This window comes from Ascidiella aspersa, chromosome 9 (assembly GCF_963924565.1).
Source record: "Ascidiella aspersa chromosome 9, kaAscAspe10.2, whole genome shotgun sequence".
Taxonomy (NCBI): domain Eukaryota; kingdom Metazoa; phylum Chordata; class Ascidiacea; order Phlebobranchia; family Ascidiidae; genus Ascidiella; species Ascidiella aspersa.
In genome coordinates, this window is record NC_139455.1 from 10,066,650 (window position 1) to 10,092,556 (window position 25,907).

Genomic DNA, 25,907 nt, shown 5'->3' on the forward strand with positions numbered 1-25,907 from the left:
TAAATGTTATACTCTTTCTGGGAGTGGAATTTAAAAGTGCCCACACTTAACATAAGCAATCACTCAAACAAAGTGTTTAAAGACGAGGTCAGTTCATACATTCTTTCAAGTTAAGACACTATACAACGTCGTGATAGTAAGATGAGTAATAAAAAACAATTACAAAGGACTGTATAATGCGTAGAATTCAGTTTATGATTGCCAAAACAATTGCCAAACAGCATTCTTGCACAACTCAAACTTATCGGGCGCACAATTTCCCACAACCTATAAAAAAACACGTGTCACCTCTCTAAGCGTGTTCATTTTGCGTTGGTTTGTCTCGCTCTCGTGGTAAAGATCCTTCAGTTCCTGGACGGCCTCCGCGTGTGACGTCTCTAGGAGGTCAACGCCCTCGCTGACCTTTTCATCGACCTCGTGACGCAATCGCCTGGTCAGCCTCTGCACTTCGAGCTGCTGTTTGGCCTTTTCGTCCTCGAGAAATCTGTTTTAAGCATATAGCGTTAATTTTAACGAAAGGCGCACAGTCTATTGTGAGAATAAAGTTTGGTGCATTATCATGACTATGAACTATGATATACGGCAAGTTGCGTCAAAAAATATTTTTTTCTAATATCACGCATTATAACAGAATGACGTCGAATCTTGGCACACCTCTGAGAAATGCGAACATGACAATTTCAGTATAGCCTCGACACTCTTGTTAATATAATTTATGACGTAGCAAATAGTAGAAGGCTACACTCGCCTCAGCTCCTTGCGCATCTGGATGTACTCAGCCCTGAGTTGGTTGAGTTCGTTGCCAAGCCGCGTCGCCAGTTCGCACTGATCCTGGGCACTTCGCTCCAGCGAGGAAATCTCGCTCGCGTCACGATTACGCTGACGGTCGCTTTCGCCCTTCACCTCGACAATCTGCGTTTAAAGGAAAGGCTTGATTCACCTTACAAAACTACAGTGCAACCCTTGTCTGTTGCATTCTTACTTTTAGTTTGGAAAGAGCAGTTATAGTCCTTTCATCCGCGGTTATTACAAACCAGAGTGGAACTGCGCGTTAATTGTTTCACTCATCATCTTTGGTCAAAATTAGACATTGCCGCACAATTCAGAACTAAATATGTCTATGTAGGACATCAAATCATTCATTGGAGTACGACTACTAGTAATCTGGCAATAAATTAGCATTCAATGTATTAAAAGCGAATGGTAATTATTTTATTTTAAATCTTACAACCCTGTATTAAGGAGCATTTCAAACCGAGTTAAGTAAAGTTCAAACCTTCTGTTGAAGCCTCCTTGTGTCGTTTTCCGCTTCGACTTTGAGCGACCTCAGTTCGCTCTCTACGCTCGATAGCGCCCCCTTTAGGTCGGCTCGTTCGCATTGAACTTGCGTCAGTTCGCGCTCACGGTCACTCACGCGTGACTCCAGCTCGGTGATGCGTGACTCTGTGTCTTCGAACTTCTCATCGACTCGCCCCAGTCTGCGAAGCATCATTAGACGTAAACCAAAATGTTTGGCATTTTTTTAAGTGACTTGATACACCGTGGCATAAAAGTTTCAACGAAACCAACATTTACTTTTTTTGACAAGGCCATAAAATGTCGTATATATGAGTAAAATTATGATATGCCCATAGTTTTTCATTAAAAAAAACACTATTTACAGAGAATCGGTTTTATAACTGTGTTTTAGATAGTAAACCAATATTAACATTTAAATCATGTTTTTTTCGTTTTCGTTTTTTAACCAAACTCACCTTTCCATGTCCCTTCTCACGGCGTCTCTCTTAATAATGACCGACTCCAGCTCGTCTTTTTGTTCGCACATGTCGCTTTGTAGTCGTTGAATTTCACGATTAAGGTCGGCCACAGTGCGAGAAAGGCGGTCTTCTTCGCGTTCGATGGAGCTTGATACGCGCTGCAGTTCCTTTAGAAGATTATTCGTTACCACATTTGCTGTGCCATTTGTACGCTATTTCTAATGGTTTCTTGTTCTGCTATATACGGTATATTCGCCACGCTTTTAAACACCGAAAATTTATAGTTTTCCCGCAGCACAACAGGAGTATTTGCGCACTAAATTGACATCTGGTGCACTTGTAGAATCAAATTTGTAAAGTTCAATTAATAAACCTGTACGTACATAAACAAAAAACATATACAAGAAACGTAGAAAAACAAATAAACGATGCGATATAAAAAAAATTTTACTAGTACAATATTTCTAATTTAATTGGGACTCAACTCAGCCTAGAAATACCATGCTAGTTGTAACAAACATTTGTTCATTATAAAATGTTTTAGATGATACACTGTTCAGGCTACTGACTGTATGCCTAATAGCTCACGGTCCATATATGCAACTAAAATATTGTATTATACTACGATTAACATAATAAAAATTGAGTCTCAACTAAGCCTTGAAATATCATGCAAATTGAAACAAACCTTTGTTTGGTATAATAATTATTTAAAGGGCACACAGTTTAGACTATACTGACTGTATGGCTTACAATCGTGTATATTACATAGCAGCACACGAACTATATGCAACTGAACAACTGTACTATATCTACATTTAACAAAATTAAAATTCATAATTGATGAGCGCTCACTCTTTCTCGCTCATCCAGCTCTTCACGCTTCATCTTTGCATCCTCCTCTGCTCGGCTCGCCTCCTCCTCTTTCCTCTTCACCTGTTGATTGAGGATGTCCAGTTGCTGTGCTCTTGCTCTCGCCTCCTCCCGAAGCGAAGTTGCGTCCAACGAGAGGTCGTCTCTCTGCTTCGTGTTCGAACGAAGTTCCTAAGCAAGGTTAAAGAACAGTGTTGGACCTCACAGCAAATGTTCAGTAACAAATTGCGTAGCATAAGTAGAGTCGCGCCCTCTACAGCAATGATTTTTAACAACCGGTCATCGTATATATGCCTGTATGTCAAAAAGTTTTTATTATTTGTGCAGTTTTGCCAACGTTAACTGCGGAAATAAAAAAAACGAATTTAATTTTCCTTTGTACGTAAAGCCCACTTTTTCGAGTTCTATTCAGAACGAAAGCGCCTGAGTGAACGGCACTCTATCACTGATTTGACAATTATGTCAACTTTTAACACAACTTCAGATTACCGCGTAACCCTGTTTAATCTATACTGCTTTGTAAGTGTTGTTGATTACGAACTATCCCTGGTTGACTTATTAAAGAGTCGCGCCTTCCAAATTTTGGTTGCTGGTCCATGAAGAATTGTAATACTTTTAACGGCCCACTTATGTCAAATAGGTTAAAAAGCACTGCTCCATAGAATAGCCTAAACATACCATAACGTTGTGGTTGGTGGTGAAAACAAAACACGGATCGCGATTTTTTATAGAAAGTATAGCCGTCGGTTTCTTTCTGACTCTTTCGATTGGTTATGAGATAAAATGTGCAAATTTCAGGACGACAGTTATACTAACGCAAAACCATAACTTTACTTGTTCAAGGAGTTCCAGTTGATCTTGTGTGTCTTGTAGCTCTGCTTTGTACGTAGCAGCTTCGCTCTTTAGTTCTTTTGCCGAACTCTTTAGCGATAAGATCTGCAAAAAATGTATTTAGGCTTTTAAAAAGCTTTCCGGAGATATTCTTTTCTAGGAAAAGAAGATTTCTATAATCCACCAATGGTGTGTTTAAAAAAGAACCCATCAAAAGCGTAAGTTGGGTGGTATGACGAGATCTGGCTGGTAAAGTTAACTATAAGATTTATTTGATAGCTATCGACAATATTAGAAAGATAGAAAAAATATATTATAAGCTCGTCTTATAGTAAAGCACAAACAAGCACAAATCATTGTTTAAAAAAGTAACATAATTACCTCCTTGTTAACGGCAGCTCTGAGCTGCTGAGATTCGTGCACTTCTTTTCTGACGTGACTAAGTTCCTGTTCCAGCTCGTCCAGTGTAGCTCCGGATTTGTCGATTCCAACTCGAATCTCCGACAGGGTCTTTAATAACAAAACTACGTTGTGGCCTAAATATAATATCCCTATACGTGGATGATTTCGATACTTTTATAAATTGTATAACACGTCGCCGCACTGCCAATCTGTACAGCAAAATAATATTATTAAATCGGCAAGTGGCCTAAAATGTAATACAATATTTTATTTAGTTTTGCCTGTATTACATATTTACAATTTGGAAGAATACCTTTTAAATATATTTTTACCATCAGGTGGAAAATCCTTTATGTTTTAATAAAATCACCTTTTTGCCAGACTGGATCTTGTCGTCAAGGTTGGTCACGTTTGAAGCTAACATTTCCTTTTCTTTAAGCAGTGACGTCACTGTATCAGTGAGGGTCGATCTCTCGGCGGTGAGACAATCAACGTCGGAGCGATATTTTTCGACGTTCTGTCCAAAACATGTTTTGGTGTGAAAAAACGCTATTGTTTTTTATTATAGATACTGCGATTTTTCAATACGTTTCATATCATTCGTTGTAAACTATGTCACAGTTCAGAATTGTAACTTTGCAAGTAAGTATGCTACGAGTTCGGCTGAAACACACAATAAGACCTAGAGTTTTGGGTTAGGGTCGAAATTACTAGGGAAGTTAGCGATAAAGTTAGAGGTGGGGTTGGGTTAGATCAGACCTGGGCAACATACGGCCCGCCAAGCGATTTAATCCGTCCCGCGGCTTATTTTTGCTAAAATGCATATAAGCCAAAAACAAGGGCGAGTTTCTACACGTTTGGTTGTACGGTATCTTAAACACGAATCCCTTCTGTCTTTCTCGTATACGTTCCACGCTATTTTTTGGCATCTTTACTGACAGACCGCGTCCTCTGCATTATGGTGCTCTCCCCAACGAAAGTTTATAAAACTTATCCTAATATTTATTTATTTTTTGCGCTTCGGTCGAATGTATTCCGTCTTTAAATTATGAAATAAAAATACCAGCCGTTTTCTAAACTCTGAAACATACCGATTTACATGTGTCAACCTAATTTAGTTAATAAGACCGATTTATACCGTCTTTGCAATATGGCCGTTGTACCGCAAGTACAACATCGGCAACTTTAAGCCTCAAAAAGCATAAAAAACATTGTTTTTTGTAAGAAATTTTTTACGTATTTTAATCTTAACTTTTGGGTCAATGCGCCCCACAATTTGATAAATGCCAATATATCAACAAGATATGTAGTCTATATTTTTATCTGTGCTCAATGCGTCACGCCCCCCTATAAATCTAAATTAAAGTTGGCATTTTAAAACAAATATATAGTCGCAATTATTTTGCGCTTTGCGCGACGTCTTCTTTAAATTAGACTTAAATTGCAAATTTTAGCACAACTAAACGTAATAACAAGTTCGTTAGCTTATTTGTTTTATCCCGTCAGAGTATGACGTCATATTGCGTGTGTTTGAGATCTTATTTTTGACCTTAGGTTTTAGTCTGGTCTTGTTCCGAACTGTGTTTGTTTTGACCTTACTAATTTAGACGCTATTACACTTAATGGTCCTATTTTGGTCTTTATAGTCCGAGTTACTCTTGACTCGCCAAGAGTGTCACTCTTTTATAATACTTGGTCAAGGTAAGTAATGGTGTAATTCACGGCCCAGAAACAACTTCACTTTCTACAATGTTTGTTTCCTGTTTTTTTTTTGTTATAAGGGCAACCGAATACTCCACAATCAAGTGCGCAAAACTCGCGACACGACCGATTCAAAACATAGAGAACTTGCCTATCCCAAGATTTTACGCTAACACTCAAACTTTAGATTCGAAAACAAGGGCCATTCCCTACTGACCTGCTTAATCCTCAACAAGTCAGTCTCCCTCCTTTGAGCGTCGGAGGTCATCCTGTCTAGCTCCGCACGTTCTTCCAGCAACCTCCGCTGCGTGTCGGCCAGCTCGGAGGACTTGACGTCGTGCTGCCTCCTCAGGCTCTCCAGCTCCTGCTGCTCGAGTCCCAGCATCTCGAGGACGTGCTTAAGTTCGGACTTTTGCCTGTGACAGAACAATGGATGATTTCCACCAACATCGAGGGACGAGAAAATCGCGGTAAATACAAAGCATCGCAAACATTCGCCCCTTACTCAATCATTAAGTCTCAATTCAGAGCTAACCAAAGCCGAACTTCTAGTTTACCTCATATCAAGCTTAGTTAATATTTAACGTTATTGACGCTAACTGCGATGTGATTATTTTACTCAAACGAGTTTAGATATAACAAAGTTTCTGGAGGTGGCAGCATTTATTTTGGTAAACCCAAACCCAGGTATCTACAATTCATCATTTAATGTTTTTAATACAGTTATAACATCAGTTAGGCCCAGCAATTGGTGAAGAACATTATTTCGCCAAAAGCTTCTTACTTGTTCACTTCGGAGACATTGTTTTGCAATTCTTCAACGGCCTGTTCAGTTTTTTCCCGGATCGAAGCAACTTCACCTTTACGTCGAGTGATCTGCCGACACAAGTAACATGAAAAAAAACGTGCGTTTTTATTTGAACAATCCATTAAAACCTAAACAAAATCATACCATTTGTAGATCAATTAACAAAACAACTATGCGAATATAATTTAGTCCATTACGAATTTAATATTGTAAAGAAAATCCTAATTTTTTTGACTAAAAAGTTTTTACGAACTACCTGATTTTCAAGGTCGGTTTTTGTCCCAGTCAGGTCGTCAACGTCATGCCTGAGCTGCTTAATCTGCTTTTGCTTCTCTTGCACGTCAGCTTTGCCCTCCTTGAGAACAGTGGAGAGTTCGCTCTGGTGCTGCTCGATATTCTCCTTTATACCAACAAATAAATGTTTGTTTCATGTTTACACTTTGTTTAGAAGGTTACGCATCTTTAACTCTCTTGCGACAAGAATGAAGAGCCCAATGATGGGAAACTTTTTTCCAAATTACTTTGAACATGTTACATTTTAAAGCTACTCGTGTTTCTAACCTAACGGACAGGTACAATAAACAAACACCCTCCCAAAAATCAAACATATAAGCTGATTTGGCTTTAGATAAGATTAATAAAAGCTGATACTCTAAGCAACAACACCTGGAGCAGTTGCAACTCTGTGTTCTTTTTTCCCAACAATCTATCAAGGCCTTCGAGTTCTTCACGTTGGTTCAAAGCTTGATCCTTGAGTTTGCTTATCTCTTCCCGCCTGTCGTTGAGGATCTATGCGCGACAAAATAAACCGCATATCACGAAACATGTCGCATCAAAGCTTAGCTTTACGGGACAAACGCTCAGCAAGGTTAAATACAAAAACCCTATATTTACTGACGAAGTTTATCACTAAGAGGTCTCAATAGGGTAATTGATTTTTTAATAAATTAAATATGCACAACGTTTTTTTGTGTGCTAGCGTGTATTTTGTATAAACGTAATATAATCAGAATTTTTTTTCGAATACCAAAATCTGCCTGAATCCAAATGGTGAAAACAAACGATTCTGAATGCACATCAATGATAAAGATTAAACTAAGTACAGAACTTGATAAACCGAAAATCAGTTTGTTTGGATGTTGTATGATAAATATATTTCGTTACTAAAAGCATCACCAGTATAAAAAACATAACACAACATATATCAAGAAGAACGCCAATAAAATAGTAGCGTAACACAATAAACCAGGGCTGCGGAGTCGGAGTCGGGACTCGAGGAGTCGGTGTGTTTTGCTGGAGTCGGACTCGGGACTCGGGACTCGAGTAAGACCTTGTAAAACCATCCAAGTCCCGGGTCCGGGATGCGCATGCGCAGTACCGAAATTTAAAACTGATATGGCCGCCAAATGGAAATTGTAAAGGTGGAATATTATATGGCGGAATATGTTCCAACCATGTATTGTAAGTGAATAAATTATACGACACCCCTATAAGTGGATTGCTGAATATCCACGTTAATTTAGTTGCGTAAATTAGTGAAATACAGGTTGTAGAGTCAGGGGCCGGACTCGGGACTCGACAAAATCGCACATTTGACCGGAGTCGGACTCGGGACTCGGACTCGGGACTCGGACTCGGGTTATTTTTAACCGACTCCGCAGCCCTGCAATAAACACCTGTAAAAAGCCACAAAGTCCTCTAAAAATGACGTCGAACGTACCTTTTCGCTGTCCCGAAGTGCGGCAAGTCTTTCCGCTTCCTTCTCTTCAGTCATGAGAAGCTCGGACTGGAGTCGCTCCAAGTTGGCGGTCATGTGATCTGTTTTCTGCTCCAGTGCTGTGAACTCGGCCTCCTTGTTTGTCACCAGCTGATCAACAAAACAACACCGTTGTATTTACATACACACGTTTCGACTATTTACCGCCGCTTATGTGCTGCACCATGTTAGGCCACGATTCTCAATGCACTTTACAGGGATAGATATTGTTTGATCTTCATTTTAATTTTGACATGTGATCTCATAAAATTAATCATGTAGTCTTACTCCAAAGTGGGTATAGTTTACAAGTTGTGGAACAAGATGGCCATATTTAGCTTAGATTAACGTCGCACGCTTTGCAGTTCAATCTAATCTGGGTGGATAATTGGGTCCCGTCTGTTTTTGACCAATAACTTATATTTGCAGTTGTAAATAACTTTCTTCTTTAGAAGGCATACTATACAATCTATACGTCATGTAGTTCGACAAACTTTATGTGTTTGTACAAACCAATGAACTAAGAGTCCGTCTAACTTTACTTTTGCAAAGTTTAACCACGTTTTTTTTGCGCTTTGTGTTATGCTTTATATGGTTAGCAATGTTTTTAGCATGAAGGCGCCGTGTAATATTTTGACGTTTTTCTATGTCTCCATAGCCTGTGGAATCTAAAAAATGCAATTTCTGTCCAAATATTTTGTTTCGCAATGTAACCATTGTATCGTAAGTAACATACATCTTTCAAAACAATATTAACGCAATGTATGTCTTTTTCGCTTCTTTCGACCAGTTGACGTGATATCGGTAGAGACATTTAGGTGTTGAGTAACATAAGTTTACCGCTTTTTCGCGCATCGCGCGATTAACTGAGGTTCAGTTGCACAATAGCACGCCAGTTTGTTAGAGGACAGCACGTTTAGCACGATTAGGACGTTACGTTATGACGTCATTAGTGACGCCATTTGTAAGATTTTTCTACCCTTTTCTATGACCCAAAGCTGAAATTCTGGGTCCACCCTTGCAACATTGGCCCGCCTTCTGAAACGAGTTGCTCTTGGTGGCCCGCGACAAAACATAGTCTGACCACGCTGGACTATGTAATAAACGCCCAAAACGTAAAAATCTCAAGCTAGTTAACAGTGTTGCACCCACCCTAGCAAGCTGGCGGCTCTGGTCATCCAGTTGGATCCGACGTGCCTCCACCTCCTTGATCTGTTCCTGCATCTGCCGGAGCTCTCCCCGGGCGCGCACCAGCTTGGTCCCGGTCTCCCGAGCCTGGCGTTCCAGCTCTTCTGCGTCCTGCTCAGCTTCGGCGAGTCCGCCTCTCGCAGTTTCGTATTGCTTCATCATCGCGTCAGCCTGAGCAAGATATGGGGACAAATGGGGAGCGTGAGAAACGGCAACCTATATAGCCACGAGGTGATGCGAGCTCGTTTTACGAGCTCGTTTGGCACATTGTTTTTTAGCGTGTATATTGTGCAAAAAAAGCCAAGTGTCCTGTTGCTTCCCATTTGTATCGTAACAGATTCAGCTTAATAAAGAAACAAGTTATACGCCTTACTTGCCTACTACTGATTTTATAAGTAAAATATTTTATCGCAACTGAAAAAACATATGGTCGTAAAAAACGCTCTCCCGAGCTTTTAGCAACTAGTAATTTATTATCTATTTTAATTTAGCAACTAGTAGTTTCTTCTTCAATTTATAATATTTTTCCCGTTGTGCTAAAAACTTGAAGATTTCATATCTGATTGGACAAACAAAAATAGGCAGAATTCAATCCTTAAACGGGTTATTTTATTGTTCAGCAAAAAAGAAATCGTTTTTGAACATAATGTTTGTTTTTGTTTTACCTTGTCTTCAACCACAGACGCTTCATCACGAGATTCGTGGAGGAGTTTTTCCGCTTCACGCAGCTCGGCTCTTCTTTTTCCGAGAGTCTTCTCGAGCGCCGTAAGCTCCTCCTGCATGTCTTCCTGCTGGAGGAGGGCCTGCTCTGTGCGCATCTCTCCCAGGAGCTCTTCCACTCTTCCCTCCAACTGGCGCCTGGTTTAAAAATATCAGTTATGCTATTATTCAAAAAAATTCTCACTCATATAAAATAACTTAAAAAAGGGATCAAAATAAAGTTCTAGATAGTAATCGTTCTGTTAAAAGATCTAAAAGCTTAACATAACCGTATCCACATTTGGACAAATATTGCTCACAAAAAATGAAAAACTGCAAATTAGGATTAATCGAAAGTTTTTTTTTTAAATGGATCAATGAAGTAATCAACCATTTTTATATTTTCTTACTTCCTGGTCATTTTATTGTTCAGCGTGTCCTTAAGCTCGGCCAGCTCTTTCGCCGTTTCGGTTTTTTCGCGCGACATCCGCTCCTCATCCTGTTTCAACTTGTCGAGCGACTCCTGGTGGCTCTCGATGAGTCCCTTGAGCTGGTGAAGACGCGCCTCTCCGTCTTCCAGAGGACCCAGCATCTCTTCCAGGCTCTCCTTTTCCTCTTTTCGCTTCTCGCGACATTTCTCGAGAGCATCCTTTTATTATGGAATAAAATAATGATAAAAGTTTTGCTTCCACAAGTCAGCACAAACATATTCGCGTTTTATTACTATATTAAGTGCGTAAGTTGTGTAACAGAAAAATTGTTAAGTTTTTGATAGCACGTTTAGGATTGTTTAGAGTTCGACAAAGGGCAGTAAGGCAGCTACTTTGGCTTATAACAAACAATGGTTGGCTATTTTATTTGACAGCCATTATCCTTCAAACAAATATTCGAGTAATTCAATGAAAAGTTTATTCCAAAATGACATATAATTTACAGTTTTAACACAACATTTACAAGCAATACCTTGCAGGCGGCAAGTTCGTCTTCAAGCTCGTGATGTTCGGGCACGTTGCAATAATAACCTTCGAAAGGAACGAGCACAAGCGAGCCGTCTTCCCGCAAAGCTATCATTCCTGGTTGGCCGGGTTGGAGCCCGTATTCGTCCACCGCCATCGCTGCGCAAAAATATGTAGTTAACCTCTGGGAGACAAACATCGGTGTAAACAGGTTTACCATTCCATGTGGTTAAGCGATTGGGGTGCAAAACAACCAAAAAAAAATATTAATTTTGCAAATGGTTTTACTTGTTGCCCCAGGAATCTACAATACCTGTTTCCAAATAAATGAAAATGTATGCTGAGCTTACACTATATAAATTCCTTAAGATAAAGAGTTATATATCTTTAATCGCTATAGATAAAACGTCCGATAATGCAAAACATTTGCATATTTAGGAAAAAATATGCTCTTTTTTATTGAAAATGTCTCCCTCCGCTACTTACTTGCTTTTTATTATTAACCCTTAGGTTAGTTTTTGATAAGCGCAAAAAAGGGCCGATATAAACTTTAGACAAGTAATAAGCGGCAAACAGTAATCGCAAATTACCAGAAAAAACTGACAAAATATATCAATCAAAGTTGGCGAACCTGCACCAGGAGGTCCGTATGAGCCTTGCGGCGGAGGTGATGGGGGTGGAGGGGGTCCTGAAAATCGAAGGGAGCCTCTTTGGGGTCTGGATGTGGTCCAGCGACCGGTTGACTGCCCAGGTTCGGCCGGTACGAAGTAGTAGTAGCCGGGACAGAGGGTCCTTATGTGTTGTGTGTTGGCCGAAAGAGCGTTGCGAAGTGCGTCTATCTCGTTGAGGAGGTCGCCAATCTAGATAAACAACCGGAACTTACGAACACACAATATAACTTATAAAGCAACTACATAAATATACTGTTGCTGCCAGGCATTGTTTCAATTGTACAATTGAAAGCAACTACATCTAAAGATAAAAATATTTTATTTATCGTACCATAGCATTAAGACCAACAGTCGGAAATAAGTCATAAAAAAACATCGGAACAAGATTCAAATGGTCTAAACAACACCAAAAATCGTAAGTGGAGGGTAATGAACGATATAGTGATGTCATCCTATATAGCATCGGCCATTCTAGCATCGACGTTAGGGTTCCGTAATTTTTAACGGTGTCGTCTGGGCGGCGCTGTTTTGAAACCAGGCAGTTTGCCCTTGATTGGGGTTAGGGCTTACAGGTGGGTTGGAAGTTAGAACCAAGGTAAGGCTGAAAATTGAGTTATTAATAAAGTTAGGTTAGATAAAAGGTTGTTTAATTCTTATTCTTTCCGCTTAGGTCTTACTCGACAGGTTTACTTGATATTCCTATTTAGACCTTATTCCGACTATTTGCTAGTAGGGCTATTTTGGTCTTTTCCGAACTGTGTCGTATTGCGACGACGTCATTATTCTATTTTGCGCTCTTATTGTAGGCGTCCCGAAATTCAGCGGAGGGGTCACGAAATTCAATAACTGTAAAATTACCTCGTCTTGATTGTCGGTTTTCAAACACCTTAAGGCGTTCTTCAGTCGGTCGACTTCTTTTTGTCGCGAACCAAGGGTGTCTCGCAGCTTCTTCATTGTTCCGCGACCCCTGCCTCCCTGTAACGTTGAAAATAATTGTATAACGTCGAGGAAAATCACAATAATTAGAACTAATTAGCATCATACAAACGTAAACCAAAGTATAGCTTTTAATACAAAATAAGAAAAAAACTTAGTTGCCGACACAACTTGATTCCTGTTTGTGGCGACCTAAAAAGCGTCTTAGCTTGAGCATTTATTCCTTGGGTTGCTTTTGTGCAAGACAAAACAGACAATTGATAGTGCACTTACATCCGTATCCCGGTCATGTGCGCGCATAAGATCCTGGAGCGCTTTTATCTCCTCCTCGGCGCGAGCCAAATCACGCAGCGCTTTGGCGGCTGTTGCTTCGGCGTCTGCAGCGGCCGTCATGTCGTCCACACGCTCGTCCTATTGAATATTGCATAATTATAAGACACTTCGATCGGCTGAATTGAGAAATATTAGAAAAGAACCTCGTTACGTTTGCCCGTTAAGGTTATTTACGGATTATCGAAAAAGACAATAAAAAACGTTTTCTTTCAAATGTCGTATTTACGAAAACCAAAATTTTCTCTATGATCCGGCAAGTTAAGCATTTTTTATAACCTAGAGATCTGTCATACTTTTATCACTGCTATATTGTGCATTAGGCTGTGGATCCTAGCACTAATTCACGAGGAAAGTTAGGTTGTAAAATAATATTACTACTGGTCATTGTACTACAAGAATACAAAAAAAAAACTTCCTAACTGATTGTAATAAATACTCTGTGACACCTAGGTCGATATTTTTTCAGGCTAGGTGTTTTTTTCGTATTTGGTAATCGACATAGAAATCACCGGAAAGCATTGTAACATTAAACCTATGTAGAAGAGAACGCAAGTAAAATATTGAAGGTGTAAAACCGCCGGTTTTAGGCAAACAGCAAAACACAAACCTGTTCATAGAATCTCGGTTTGTTATACCGACTCCTGTAACGGCCAATGTCTGACCTGGCGCTCGAATCGTAACAACTTTCCGAAGAAGACATGATAACTTTGCTTCCACAGAAGTCAAATTATAATTAACTTATGTACTTATGGTTTTCATATTGCTACAGCTGTTCCTATCGAAATATTGTCAATAAGTAGAATGAACAACATTAAAAAAAAATATGAAAAAAAAATACTATTTCCACTGTCTTAACGAAGTCTTTCAGTACAAAAAACGACACTAAATGTGCACTAACACAAACCGTGTTGAATTTTACGTCTCTTCTTCCAAATATATGCGGTTATTACTTATTATCTAGCTAGTGGTAAGAGTAGCAATGCAGTTGCACCAGCTATGCTTACACTACTATGAAAGTAACTTGTAAACCCCCAAATCTACGCCACTGACTAGGAGTTTTGCTAACTCTCGCATTGTAGTGCACTGACCGAAACACTAGGCATACTTCTCGACCAAACGCTATTCGACTGGTTTATACATGTCATCTATTACTTGGCTTACAACAAGGACAATCAAGCATAGGCATTTCGAGCGTAAAACAATGACCCGGCGTGTTGCATGTGTAAACAACCAACTCTCGCTCGAAAAAGCTGCCTGAGCTTACAAGAAAAAAGGCGAACGGACAATGGTCGGCCAACGAGTGGCGTTTATGGTTTTATTCAAGTGCTAGCTGCGGCGCTTAACTTGTCAAGTCCCTAATCAAGGACGCGTAAACCAATTTTAAATCGAAAATTCCCGCTGCCTTTGTAGTTTAAAATCCATGATGTGCGGCACTCACAAATATATATCGGTTTACTAAATATAACTCGCCAGTGTTTAGAGTTTAAACAACTCTAACATAACGTAAAAAAATCCTGAATTTCAAAACAACAATAAAATTAATCCCATTTTCGTATTTTAACACGGTTGTCATGAGCTATTTCCAATTAACTAACTACTTGCCCAGTTTGCCTGATTAAAATTAGGAATATCAGACTAAACTAGGTGTTTTAAACCTGTGGCCGCATGTCGCCCTTTACAGACACGACCCGGGTAATATTTCCTATTTCCCATTTTTCTGGAGTTTGTGGCACATTGTGACGTTTGGTTATTTAAAATACTGATTGTACGGGTGCGGCCTCTGTCTAACTCGAATCATCGCATGCGGCACTCGGTAAGACTAAAGTTTGATACCCTTGCCTTTTATGGTTTAGAAATTTCACGAATAAAACTACTGCAGAATCTTTTCAAAACAAGCGATTCGCGTCAGCACATTGTAGCAAAGTCGTCTGCGTAACACAATGCCTTTTCGGCAGTAGAATTTTGCGAGAATAGTAAATCGAACAAACCTCGAGTCGTTGCAGTTTGTTGTGGAGAGCTTCGATCTTCGCCTGATTGTCCTTGAGCTGTTTCTCGGCGCTGGCTTGTCGCTCTCTCATGCCGCGTCGCGTGTCGCTCAGCTCACGCTCAAGGTCACGGAGCGCCGTTTGTGACCTTGAAGGAATCGATTAACAATTTTCACCTGGTGTTTTTGCAGCTTGGTACCAGCAAAAAAAAACTAAAAAAGATGACATCTATAGAGCAGTAATCGGGTTTTTAAATTACGTTTAAAAGCTGCAGATAAAACAGTAGTAAGTGGTCGCACATGAAGCACTTAAATTCGCGATGGCAAGTTCCTTTTACTGACACTGTGACGTTTTCCGAAACGTAATTGTTGCTAATATGACAAGCGAGAAAACGGTAAAGCTTACAAAGCGCAGCGTCTAAGGTAAAACCTCCGTGCTGAGCATTTATGACTTGCCGCGAAACATCAACAAATCAATGTTTTTTGAGTGCTATATAGTAAGTAGCAAAATATCAAATCGTTACACCAGTTCAAACGTTTTGTTTTGACACTTTTCTCGACAATACCATTGTCCGATATTTTCTTTTCACGGTACACTCTCCGCAATTTTTTGACGGATAAGGACCTAATGAGGCTTCTCAATTTCTTTAATAGATTTTGCAACTGACAAAGACTACAGGAAATAACTATATTTGTGTCTATTTTTTATATATATGCTACCGATTTGCTACACACTCTAGCACTACGAAACGGCCTCACTCCAAAGTTTAAAGATAACCTAGCAACAGGCCGACTTCGAACAAGTGCTTGTATAAACACTGGCTCAACAATGAAATCCTTCAGCATCGAGCAACACTTCAGGGGTGCCGCAAAAAGGCCAATAATAACAGAATACACTTTATTCGGCAAACAGTTGCCACTTCGGCAAGCATACAGACGCCATATTTGTCAACCTACTGTCAACAGAGATGAAAGTCGGAACGGATTACGTTGGCCTACAGTTATTGAATCAATTTTTGGTAAATGTGTTCTTCATTACCAGTGGGGGTTGCTACTAAATAAGAATTAAATGGTATAACTGCTAACGTAACAAAATCCTGAATAATAACTGCTTTCTTCCCAAACGTTACATTTGTGTCTAATACAGTGGTTCTCAACCTTTTATGCTTCGTGGCCCTCTTTAAAAGGCTCTCAACCCTCGTGGCCCCCTGCTTAGTATTTAACATATATTTTCACTTGTGTTACTTATTCACGTATATAACACATACAGCCATAAACCAACGAATAAATGCACTTACTTTCGAAAAACTTAACAAATCAGTCAGCAGAAGTTAAATTAACCTAATTAGTCATTACAAAGCTTGTTGTTGGACTCCGCAAAAGTATTTTTATATTCGGCTCTGATCTGTACTGAGCCAAGCGATGTTACAACATTCGTCGAAATGATTTCTCAATTTTCGTTTTATTAATGCGTTACTATTAATTGACGAATAGCTTGATAACCTCGCCGAATATTGGCCTAAAATCGACCTTGAGTTCAAAAACGTGTCAGAAAAATGTGTTAGAAAACGTTACAAGAAAGGTTAACAGTCATAACACAAACCACTAATTTAAGCCAACTGGCCAATTTTGAAAAAGTTACAGTTTAGTTTTGCAATACGTAGAGAGTTGTGCCCGTGGTCCCCCAATGACCGCTTCGTGGCCCCCCAGGGGGGCGAGGGGCACGGTTAAGAAGCCCCGGTCTAGTATTACATAGTTGAGTTATCATGAATAAATATATATTGAGCAACAGCGATCGCCAATTTCTATTTGGCAAATATCTTCTTATTAGGATTCGGTATTATGTTGGTCACACGCCAACGCGAGAAGCAAATGGAAAATAAACTTTAGATTTGTGTTGATATCCGATTTTTATGCAACTCAATCCACTTTTATAGTTTAGAATCGTAATTCCACACAGGGGAAACTTGAATATTGTTTGTTCTCACTTTTCTCGGTGATGTTTTGATCCTAAGTTATTGAGTTTCGGAACAATCTACATTCTACAAGGTTTCGCGCATTCCTAGAATGTTACAATGGTCATACCCTAGCAGCCATAGGGTACTGAATTCGCCCAAAATATCCAATAAGTATTTCAATGCAAATGAGGCAACGCTAGAAAAGTGACCTACATTAAAGTTTAAACCCACGACCTCTAACGTACAAATCTAGCAAGATAGGTTTTATAGTCTTACCTTACTTTAACGGAAATAGGCATGCAGATCGTTCGCCAAAAATATATCAAAGTGAGCTAGGTGAGAGAATGTTACAAAAAAAGTCATTGTAAAATGAGGGTCCCAGGCAAGACATTTTAGAAAAAAAAGATGTCATGTGCATGAGTATTAATGCTTTATTTGTAAAAATACTATCAAAAAGAGGGGTGTGTAATCTGCGGTCCCCAGACCAAAAGTGTGTGACCGGCGACAAAATTTAGTTTAGGTCGCGACAATAATCTGACAAGAGGTTTAATGCCCAATTAAATAAACCGTTATAATACGACATTTATTTCTTGAGATTTCACGTTAGATTTGCTGATTAAAGGGCAATTTTTTTTCTTGGGCAAGCATTTTATTTCAAACTTGTTTTCGCGAATTCCCTAATCTTAAAGTATTGATGAATGAACACATGGCGAATTGATTAGGTCGCTAGCAATTCAGGTAAATCTGGTCAATGAAAGGTATATTTGGTTCGTTGCCTAAACCGGGTACGCACATTTTGTCCGTGGCCTGATCATCTGCATATAAATATTTTGCCAGTTAAGAAACATTGTTCGAAACAATTTGATCAACTCACTTAACGTCATGATATCGCGCCTTCTCCTCCCTTGCTCTTAGCTCCTCTTCTCTCCGCTCCTTCTCCCTCTCGGCCGCCCTCCTCATCGCCTCTGCGTTTTCCTCAGCCTGGACATTTGCATAAGTTTAGTGGAAGAACGTGCTTCAGATAAAATCGTTTGAAAATTACTAGAATAGGTCATCGAAACGTTGGCACTTGGCACGTATAATAATAATCTTTGGCGGACGAACAACTTATCTTTGATACAATGCCTGCCCGCAACAGTATATTTAGATTTTTTTTAAATAAACACATAAAAACCTTATATATATAGCACAAAATCGAAATTTTAAAACCACCTAAACCAACTGCACCAATTTCATAGAGAGCAATCCGTATTATGTCCAGTAATAGAAAACTTAAAACAACTATTAAAGCTTAAATAAGGAAATGGGACAAATTGGATTTATTGCGATTATTTTGAGAAATTCTTGGATGCAACTTGTACTACAGAGTTTTTTTGTTAAAAATCATCGCTTCCTGCAAGATGTTGAATGAAATCACAAATTACCAAAACTGAATTGAGCAACAAAACGCCTGTTTAAGCCTTAAGGTGTTGTAAATAGTATTCCCCAAATAGACAAACTGAAACTTTTATCTATCACCTTTTCACGTTTCGCTTAAGTTTGTAGATAACGGCAGAACACATACCAACCTCTTTCAACTTTCCGTTCATGTTCTGCATATCTTCCTCTAAGTTGCGCAAAGCTCTTTCGTGCGTTCGCTTCTCGGCATCTATCTTCGCTTCGGTGGCGGCTTCCATGGTTTCCTTGTATTCCTTTTGGGCCTGAAAAATGGTCGGAAATGATCTTTTGAGAAAGGAGCCGCCGCTACCTAAATTAACTCGACAGCATAATTAACATATACATTGAAAAAAAAGATTTAAACTGGTGATTTAGGTACGCTTTTAGTCGAACTACCTCCAATAATTTCTTCTTGAGGCTTGCCATGTGCTTCTCCAACGCTTTAAGGCGATTCTCAGCATCAGCTCTATCTTGATTTTCCTTATCTGTTAAAACCAAAATTGTTGGCAATAGATACAAAAGAAAAAAAAAAGTTTTTAACTTTTATGCGCCGGCAAGTGGCTAAGCCTAACAGTCGCGATATCATTTCTACACCCGGAACCTTTTAGACTAACTAGAGGGCTAGATCGTAGTTGCACAGCACACACTTGTGTGTGAATGTTTCGAGTTATCATTTCAAGCACCAATTTTTACCCACGGCTCTCACAACTCGGGAATTAACTTAAAAGCTAAAAGCCCTCACCTACGACGTCGATGAGCAGCTTGTGCAGGTTGCCAAGGGCTCGGTCGAGTTGCTGGTTGTTGCCACTGGTGCCAATAGGCTGGCGATCCCCGCGGCGCACCGCATCGCCCAGTGCTGCCAACTGCTCGGCGATTTCCTCAGGTTGGACCATGGCGCCCATTGCTTGGCTGTAGCGGTCGGCGAGGTGATTTTTGTCAGCCTGAGACGAAAATGATTTAACGTTTTTGGGGACAGGTTTTTAGAGAAGCAAAGGCTTTTGGAACTGATATGACGGGTTAGTACAAAAATAGCGAATGTTTTTTCAATAAAATAACAACGTTAACCACAGATAAGAAATTCAACCGAAAAAGTATGATCAGTTTAGTATTTTGTGAAGGTATTTTTTAATTTATTTTTGATAATATAATCACTTTTAGACAGATAAGTCGATTTTTAAAGATTTTCTGAATCATTAAATTTCAGAATAGCCGATATAGATTTATAACATTCCTTTTCATAAATGATTTAAGGTGGCAGGCGTTGTAAATTTTTCAATTTTATCGGAGATTTAACATCAAACTAATTTTTGGTTTATACCGCCATTTGCCCGAACTCCTTTTTCATGGCGGCCAGTTCTGCCTCGCGATCGCTGACGGCGTTCTGCAACCTCGCCATTTCTTCCATCTGCTTGCTCAGCGCATCTTTGTCGACCTTGTTCTTACGAGACGATTCCTGCTGCGACCTCTGCAAGCTTTAACCCAAGTAAAAAAATAACGCTTTATCCAAAAAGGTAAGATTGGCCGAATGAATGCCTTTAAGCCAGTCGTTTGTTAGTGTTTTATTGAAGTTAGAACAACGGGCGCCAGAACTAGACTTCGTGTAATGCAATGGTGCCATCTACTTTTTCACTCACTCCGCGATGTGACTTTCTGCCGCCTCTAGCTGTCGTTGAACGTCGGTGTCGTGGACGCTGAGCGCATGGGCCTCATTCTGGAGGGCGCTATTGAGCTCTTGCATTTCGTTCATGGATTTGTTCAAAGCGTCGAGCTACAACAAAACGTGGATTCGTCTTATATATGTACAAGTAGGTTTATCACAAATCCTTTTTTTAACTTCGATGAGTAAATTTCGACTTCAGTGAATTTAAACTACAAAAATCGAAAACTTTTGCGTAATAAACGTAACATATTATCCATAAACCCCCACATATATATGTATATGACGCTACGTTCTTAAAACTCTAAAGCACCCAAACGACATGATTTGTGATTCCATGTCTAAAGCAGATGATTTCTCAGCAGTGATAGAAATTACAAACATATGTGTTGCAAATTTGCGATATCTAGGAGCCAGGAAGATATAAATTAACTTAAACAGTGGTTCTCAAATTTTTTAAACAAAATTGCGTGGCGAAACTTCTTAGTGGTTTACAAACTCGTATTATTACAATAAAACAATTAATTGATATACTAAATTCGCTTTTTTCATATAAATGATTTTCGATTTTTAAGACAAAAAGCATTTGTTGTGCAGTCCCTAAAGTACTTTACCGACTGCAATTTGACAACCACTGAATTAAACAGACATATGAATTTAAATTAATGAAGGTAAACGACTAAAACTATACACGAAAAAACAATAAAAAATGATTGAAATAATCAGATGAGATACTTTCACTGCATTTTACGCAATGGTGTGGAATTTCTTAGAAATATGAATGCAAAAGCTAATTATGATAAACAATGGTACAGAATAACGATTTAATAAAAATGTGCTGATCGGTTGCCAATAAAATGAGAAAATTCAACTTTCTATAAAACACGGCATGATAATTTATGATTTGAAATGAAGGATTAATGATTCGAAATCTTTTAGCTAAAAAGTTTCGCGTAGCAGTCATTCTATCAATTAAAACTTGAACTTTCACCAAATTGATCCATACCGGAAAAAACTGGACGCTTATAAAATAAGAAGCGTGTCGAACTTTCGCTATCCAATTAAAGATATCTGGAACAAAATCAACTTAATTAAAGCAGTGTTAATTGGTATTCATCGACTGTAATTTAAAAATTGTCACGTGGTGAAGAATCAGGTGTACATTGATCACAAATGGTAAATTGGGTGAAGATTCGGCAACAAACGGCCTATCAGCTTTATGGCTAAAGTGCAACTGTTTTAGGAGCTTCTGAAATACGTTCGCCGCCAGTTAAAAATGTTTTTATTTCGACTTTTTCACAATAAAGTTTCATGGATAAAATTTGGACAAATTCGATCTATCTGATGTTATAAAATTTATAATATCTCATCCAATGGACCCACCCACACATTATGTTCGTGTGGACTAACCAAACTGGCAACAAGCAAATTTCAGAGCCAAATTTATGCCATGCATAGCTTTGTGGTGGCGGCCATTTACTGTCAACTTCGTGGCATGATGAACTTGTTCAGGTGAAGCGTGGTTCGCCTCAATAGCATCAGCAATGCTATCGGGAAGCAATTGCCTGTCTCGGTCCTCATCAGACCGTTTTCCGAGGTCGTGCATTATAGATTCATTAAGGTCCTGAGAGGCCTGTAGCAACTCATTAAGCTCTCCGAGGACAGAAATCTAAAACGGTTAGTGATAGAATTCCTAGTTACATCGTGTTAAAACGTAAAACATCGTGACGCCGCGATTAGATGAAACAGGTTTTCCGTTTGGGGAGTAAGTGCTTTAGGTCGTAACTCGCAATTAACTTTCAAATCACAATGAAAAAATACTTGCAATTAAATAAAACTAAAAAAGTTCATTATTTACAAGTTGGAGTCCATAGTAGGGGTCCTATATAACACTTAGTTGAAATCTCACCCTCTTAAAACACAATTATTATTGTAAAAACAGATTCAAATCGAAAACATTTCGGTTGGCCGAAAATGTTTTACCCATATTTAAAGACGTTAAACTTGTTAAGACAGAAATGAGAAGGGTAATTTTACTTATATGCATTGACAGATATATTTACATGGTAAAACTAGCGACCTTTGCGCAGTGTACTGTACCTACACACAGGAATAAAATGCCCAAGTCAGTCCAGAGGAACCAGCGATAGATTCTTCATTAACAAACCTGCTGTTGCAGTTGGCTGTAGTCGTCGACGTCGGCCGACAGCAGCGATTTTTCCTGCTCGAGCATCGCCAGGCGACGAACCAGTCGTTCCTTGTCGCGAAGCAACTTGTCGAACTCGACTCGTTGAGCGTCCGCCTTTTGCTTTACGTTGAGCAAGTAATCCTGGAGCCCGCTCACTATCTCTTCCAGTTCGTCCCGTAATCCGGCGTCGGACGAACTTGTTCCTGAAAATCATTTTTGAGTCTCTGGTGTCGTTTGAAACAAATTAATTTAAATTTGCGGGTGAAATAACTAATGCGTTTGTTCAGGGGTTGGGGTGGCTGTATTTGCCCAGTTATTTGTCAAAATATTGTTGTCATTCAGAAACCAAAAAGTCGCGTTTGTATAAAATTTAGGTTCGATGCAAGAGCTCGTTCCTGAAAATCATTTTCCGAGTCTCTGGTGTCGTTTGTATTTACATTTAAAGTAATTAATAATGACGAATAAAAAGTCCTGTTGTTTAAATTAGTTGTTTACAACCGTCAGACCGATAAATAAAGTTATGTTGTTGTGTTATAAATGTTTACAGCCCCTGTTAAACAATATCACAATTTGATTGAAGTGAAATAAATCTGACAAGAATTGTACACACAATTTAAAAATGTATTTGCTTGAGTGTTACTGTCGGTCAATATTGCCGAAATCTCAGTATGTAAAGAACAAGTTTCCCAGTAAAACGGGTATTCATAAACGGAATAGTTAGAGAAACTTATTTTTGCAAAATAGCCACGTGCCACAAAGAGATTAACTGGTTTTTGCTAGTTTTACGATTAATGTGCACTGATTTTACTTTGTTGAATGTCGTATAAACTCAATGTTTCTAGCTTTTACTACATTTCCAATATTTTGAGAAACAGCTGTACCTCTCTGCAGTTGTCCCTCCAATTCCTTAATCGCTTCCGTGTCCACAGCAATGTTCTTGAGCAGTTTGTCCAACACGATCTCATTGTCCTTGATTTGCTGTGCAAGTTCGCGGGCCTGCTGCTGCTTCGACATCATTTCGTTTTTGGCTTGATCCTGTAAAACAACGTTTTTTTAGCACTAAAGCACTTCCGGAGTCCAACTGCAACGCATGTGGCAGATTAAGTAGAGACATTGTCAAATTAATGTAATGTTACGAATGTAAAAAACTTAAAACGTTTAGGCTGAGAAACAATGCTGTTTATATTTTAAATTATTTTCAACTATTTATCAGAGTTGGAAATCTAAAATAAATTTAAACAGCAGTAAAACAATTTAATTGAATTAAAACAATTTAATGCCCTAGTCGTAATATTCAAACATATTAGAAAAAGTTTAAAAAAAGAAGCGATAAAGTCAAACGAACTATTCTTAATCTCTCACATATTCGGGGCTTTTAGGATCCATGGTTTTTACGTGCGCCTTCAGCTTGTCGGACTCGAGTTTTGCCCTCTGGAGTTCGGCCCGTTGCTGTGCCAACGAGTTTTCCACTTGTTGGACGCTGTCTTTTAGCTGAAACAAATTAATTTGATTTGCGGGTGAAATAATGCATTTGTCCAGGGGCTAGGACGCCAGTATTCGCCCGGTTATTTATCAAAATATTGTTGGTCATTCGCAAACCAAAAATCAGGCTTGTATAAAATTTAGGTTCGATGTAAAGAAAAATAAAAGCTAGATATTGGATGTCTACCTGATTGATTTTTTGTATTTTAGCAGCGAGTCGTTGCCTTAACTTCTGTTTTTCTGCCTCAGTAAGCCTACGATCGGAGGCGGCTTTTTCGAGGTTGTGGAGTTCCCTGGATGCCTCCATAACCTGGTTCTGTGTTTCCCTTAGTTCACCCTGCAACGCCGCCAGTCTTTCGGCAGCTACAGCAATAATATGTATTAAGTTAAGAAACAACGCACAAGGAACTAAGTCAACCTGTATATTTGGGTATTATATCTGTACAAGGGTACACTTAATTACGCTGCTACTTCTATAGATTAAAAGTTAATATTTGTTGAGAATACGAAAAGAGCCCAGAAAAAACATATGCAATATCCTCCATATTATTATAAATTCATAAATCCATAAACTTTTGTGTTCAAAATATCTAATTTGAAATTTAATTGTATGATGTCACCGTGGGTTCGTAGGTTCCATTACCTTCGTTTAATTTCCTCTGTTTCTCAGCTAGTTGGGCATCCAGCTGCCTTCTAGTTTCCATATCCACAAGTTTTGCCTAAATATGATTTACATTTGCTTATTAATATTTGTTTAATTTTTCATTCCAGTATGATTTGATAAACGGTGAATTTTAATATATTACCATATTACGATATTATTATTCTACCCATTAGTGCTAAGTTTTACCTCACAGGTTTTGAACAACCTAACCTTAGTACGTATACCTGTTATTGCATACGATATACATGAATTTATATATCAAATTTAAAAAAAGCGTCCCATGACAGTGCTACTACAAAATGTACTCGTAGTCGCGGGTGGAGAATTTTAGTTTATTTTTTATTACCTTTGACATAATTTAACAAAAAATTGAAATGTTAAAAAGGTTATACTTTTTGGTGTACTTTACAAAGTTGTTTGTAAATAAATGTGAAAAAATAGGCAAGTAAAAGATAGATCAGCAAAATTTACAACCGTCAAAGCAAACATTTGTCAATTTATGCTATAACGAGCAATGAAGTATTATTTAACATGTTTTTGCTCGCCCTGGTTTGGTAAAACCCTGGGCTACAGACTTCGTTCTTAGTTTGTTATGTTCAAAAAATGCCAATTTCAAACCTGTTGACTTGATCCAGGTAATTTACTCTCAAAAGCCATCTCATTCCTTTTGTATCTAGACTTGCCCAAATATGGGCTGTCATCTTCATCGCCACTGCCAAGATGAGGAAGCTTGAAAACATTTCTTTTATAAGACTTATGTTATTCTAAAGGCAACTGTTGTCTATACGTCAAGAGCAGAACCGTGGGTTAAAATTGCATGCTTTTTTCACGTTGTTCCACATGTTTGTAAAAAAATAAATACGTTTTGCTATTTTGCTTTTCTTGGGCGGAAAAATGTATATCATAATCCATAACATAACAAGAGAGATCATTTATTTGCTGTTTACCACTGATTGTACCGCGATATTTCAGGGCATTTTGTACGAGCGGCCAAAATCTTTTCAGTGGCATGCACAGGATTTACAATTATTTGCAACGAAACGCGGCTATTCTACCTTGAAAGATTATTCATAAATTGTTCGTAAATTATTCAAAAACTGCTAGGTTAACTACTAGAGGTTACTAAATATTATAACACTAAAGAAAATTTTGTTTTCTTCTGTTTTGCTTGTTTGATCATAGTAATGATTTCATTTGGTATGAGATAGGATTGCGATACGTGTCTCAAAAATACTCTTGTTTCATAAATAGCGTATTGGTATCAATTAAAATGTTGACTATCGTACATTCCTATAAGAGACGTAAAAAACTAAATTTAATAACACCCAAAATGTTTTTTTTTTGGCTATACCAATTATCACTCAGGAATAGTTTTACCCAAATCTGTTTCAAAGCCTACTCACATTTAAAGGTTCAAATTTTGCATCCAACTTTATAAATGCAAGTTCTTGTTCAAGTTGATATTGCTTTGCTTGTGCTTTTTGCAATTCTTTCGCTTTCTTTTTTAACTAAGAATGTGAGGTTAAAGGTTAAGTTACTTTCAAAAGTAGACACACATCTAAAATCTAAATAATTAAAGCATGATTCATAATATAAATCATATTTAATATATATATATATATAAAT

The 25,907-nt window shown here is 38.5% G+C and overlaps 1 protein-coding gene across 1 annotated transcript in view; it reads right to left on the minus strand.

Annotated features, from left to right (window-relative positions):
- Positions 1–25,907, minus strand: part of LOC146132920 (centriolin-like) — a 29,527-nt gene that overhangs the window by 1,424 nt on the left and 2,196 nt on the right. Inside the window, exons 8-41 of the mRNA XM_083396427.1 lie at positions 25,685–25,789; positions 24,900–25,010; positions 24,261–24,336; positions 23,805–23,980; positions 23,498–23,626; positions 23,017–23,170; positions 22,115–22,338; positions 19,925–20,058; positions 19,609–19,762; positions 19,033–19,231; positions 18,687–18,775; positions 18,422–18,553; positions 17,728–17,834; positions 14,900–15,044; positions 12,852–12,989; positions 12,501–12,617; positions 11,603–11,831; positions 10,979–11,130; positions 10,426–10,664; positions 9,982–10,174; positions 9,281–9,487; positions 8,093–8,239; positions 7,039–7,161; positions 6,629–6,772; positions 6,349–6,440; positions 5,782–5,980; positions 4,234–4,380; positions 3,843–3,971; positions 3,465–3,566; positions 2,613–2,801; positions 1,755–1,924; positions 1,277–1,478; positions 749–912; positions 289–484 (exon numbers count right to left, since the gene is read on the minus strand). Coding sequence (XP_083252553.1) covers positions 289–484; positions 749–912; positions 1,277–1,478; positions 1,755–1,924; positions 2,613–2,801; positions 3,465–3,566; positions 3,843–3,971; positions 4,234–4,380; positions 5,782–5,980; positions 6,349–6,440; positions 6,629–6,772; positions 7,039–7,161; positions 8,093–8,239; positions 9,281–9,487; positions 9,982–10,174; positions 10,426–10,664; positions 10,979–11,130; positions 11,603–11,831; positions 12,501–12,617; positions 12,852–12,989; positions 14,900–15,044; positions 17,728–17,834; positions 18,422–18,553; positions 18,687–18,775; positions 19,033–19,231; positions 19,609–19,762; positions 19,925–20,058; positions 22,115–22,338; positions 23,017–23,170; positions 23,498–23,626; positions 23,805–23,980; positions 24,261–24,336; positions 24,900–25,010; positions 25,685–25,789 — 5,214 coding nt within the window. The remainder of the gene's footprint in view (positions 1–288; positions 485–748; positions 913–1,276; positions 1,479–1,754; positions 1,925–2,612; positions 2,802–3,464; positions 3,567–3,842; positions 3,972–4,233; positions 4,381–5,781; positions 5,981–6,348; positions 6,441–6,628; positions 6,773–7,038; positions 7,162–8,092; positions 8,240–9,280; positions 9,488–9,981; positions 10,175–10,425; positions 10,665–10,978; positions 11,131–11,602; positions 11,832–12,500; positions 12,618–12,851; positions 12,990–14,899; positions 15,045–17,727; positions 17,835–18,421; positions 18,554–18,686; positions 18,776–19,032; positions 19,232–19,608; positions 19,763–19,924; positions 20,059–22,114; positions 22,339–23,016; positions 23,171–23,497; positions 23,627–23,804; positions 23,981–24,260; positions 24,337–24,899; positions 25,011–25,684; positions 25,790–25,907) is intronic.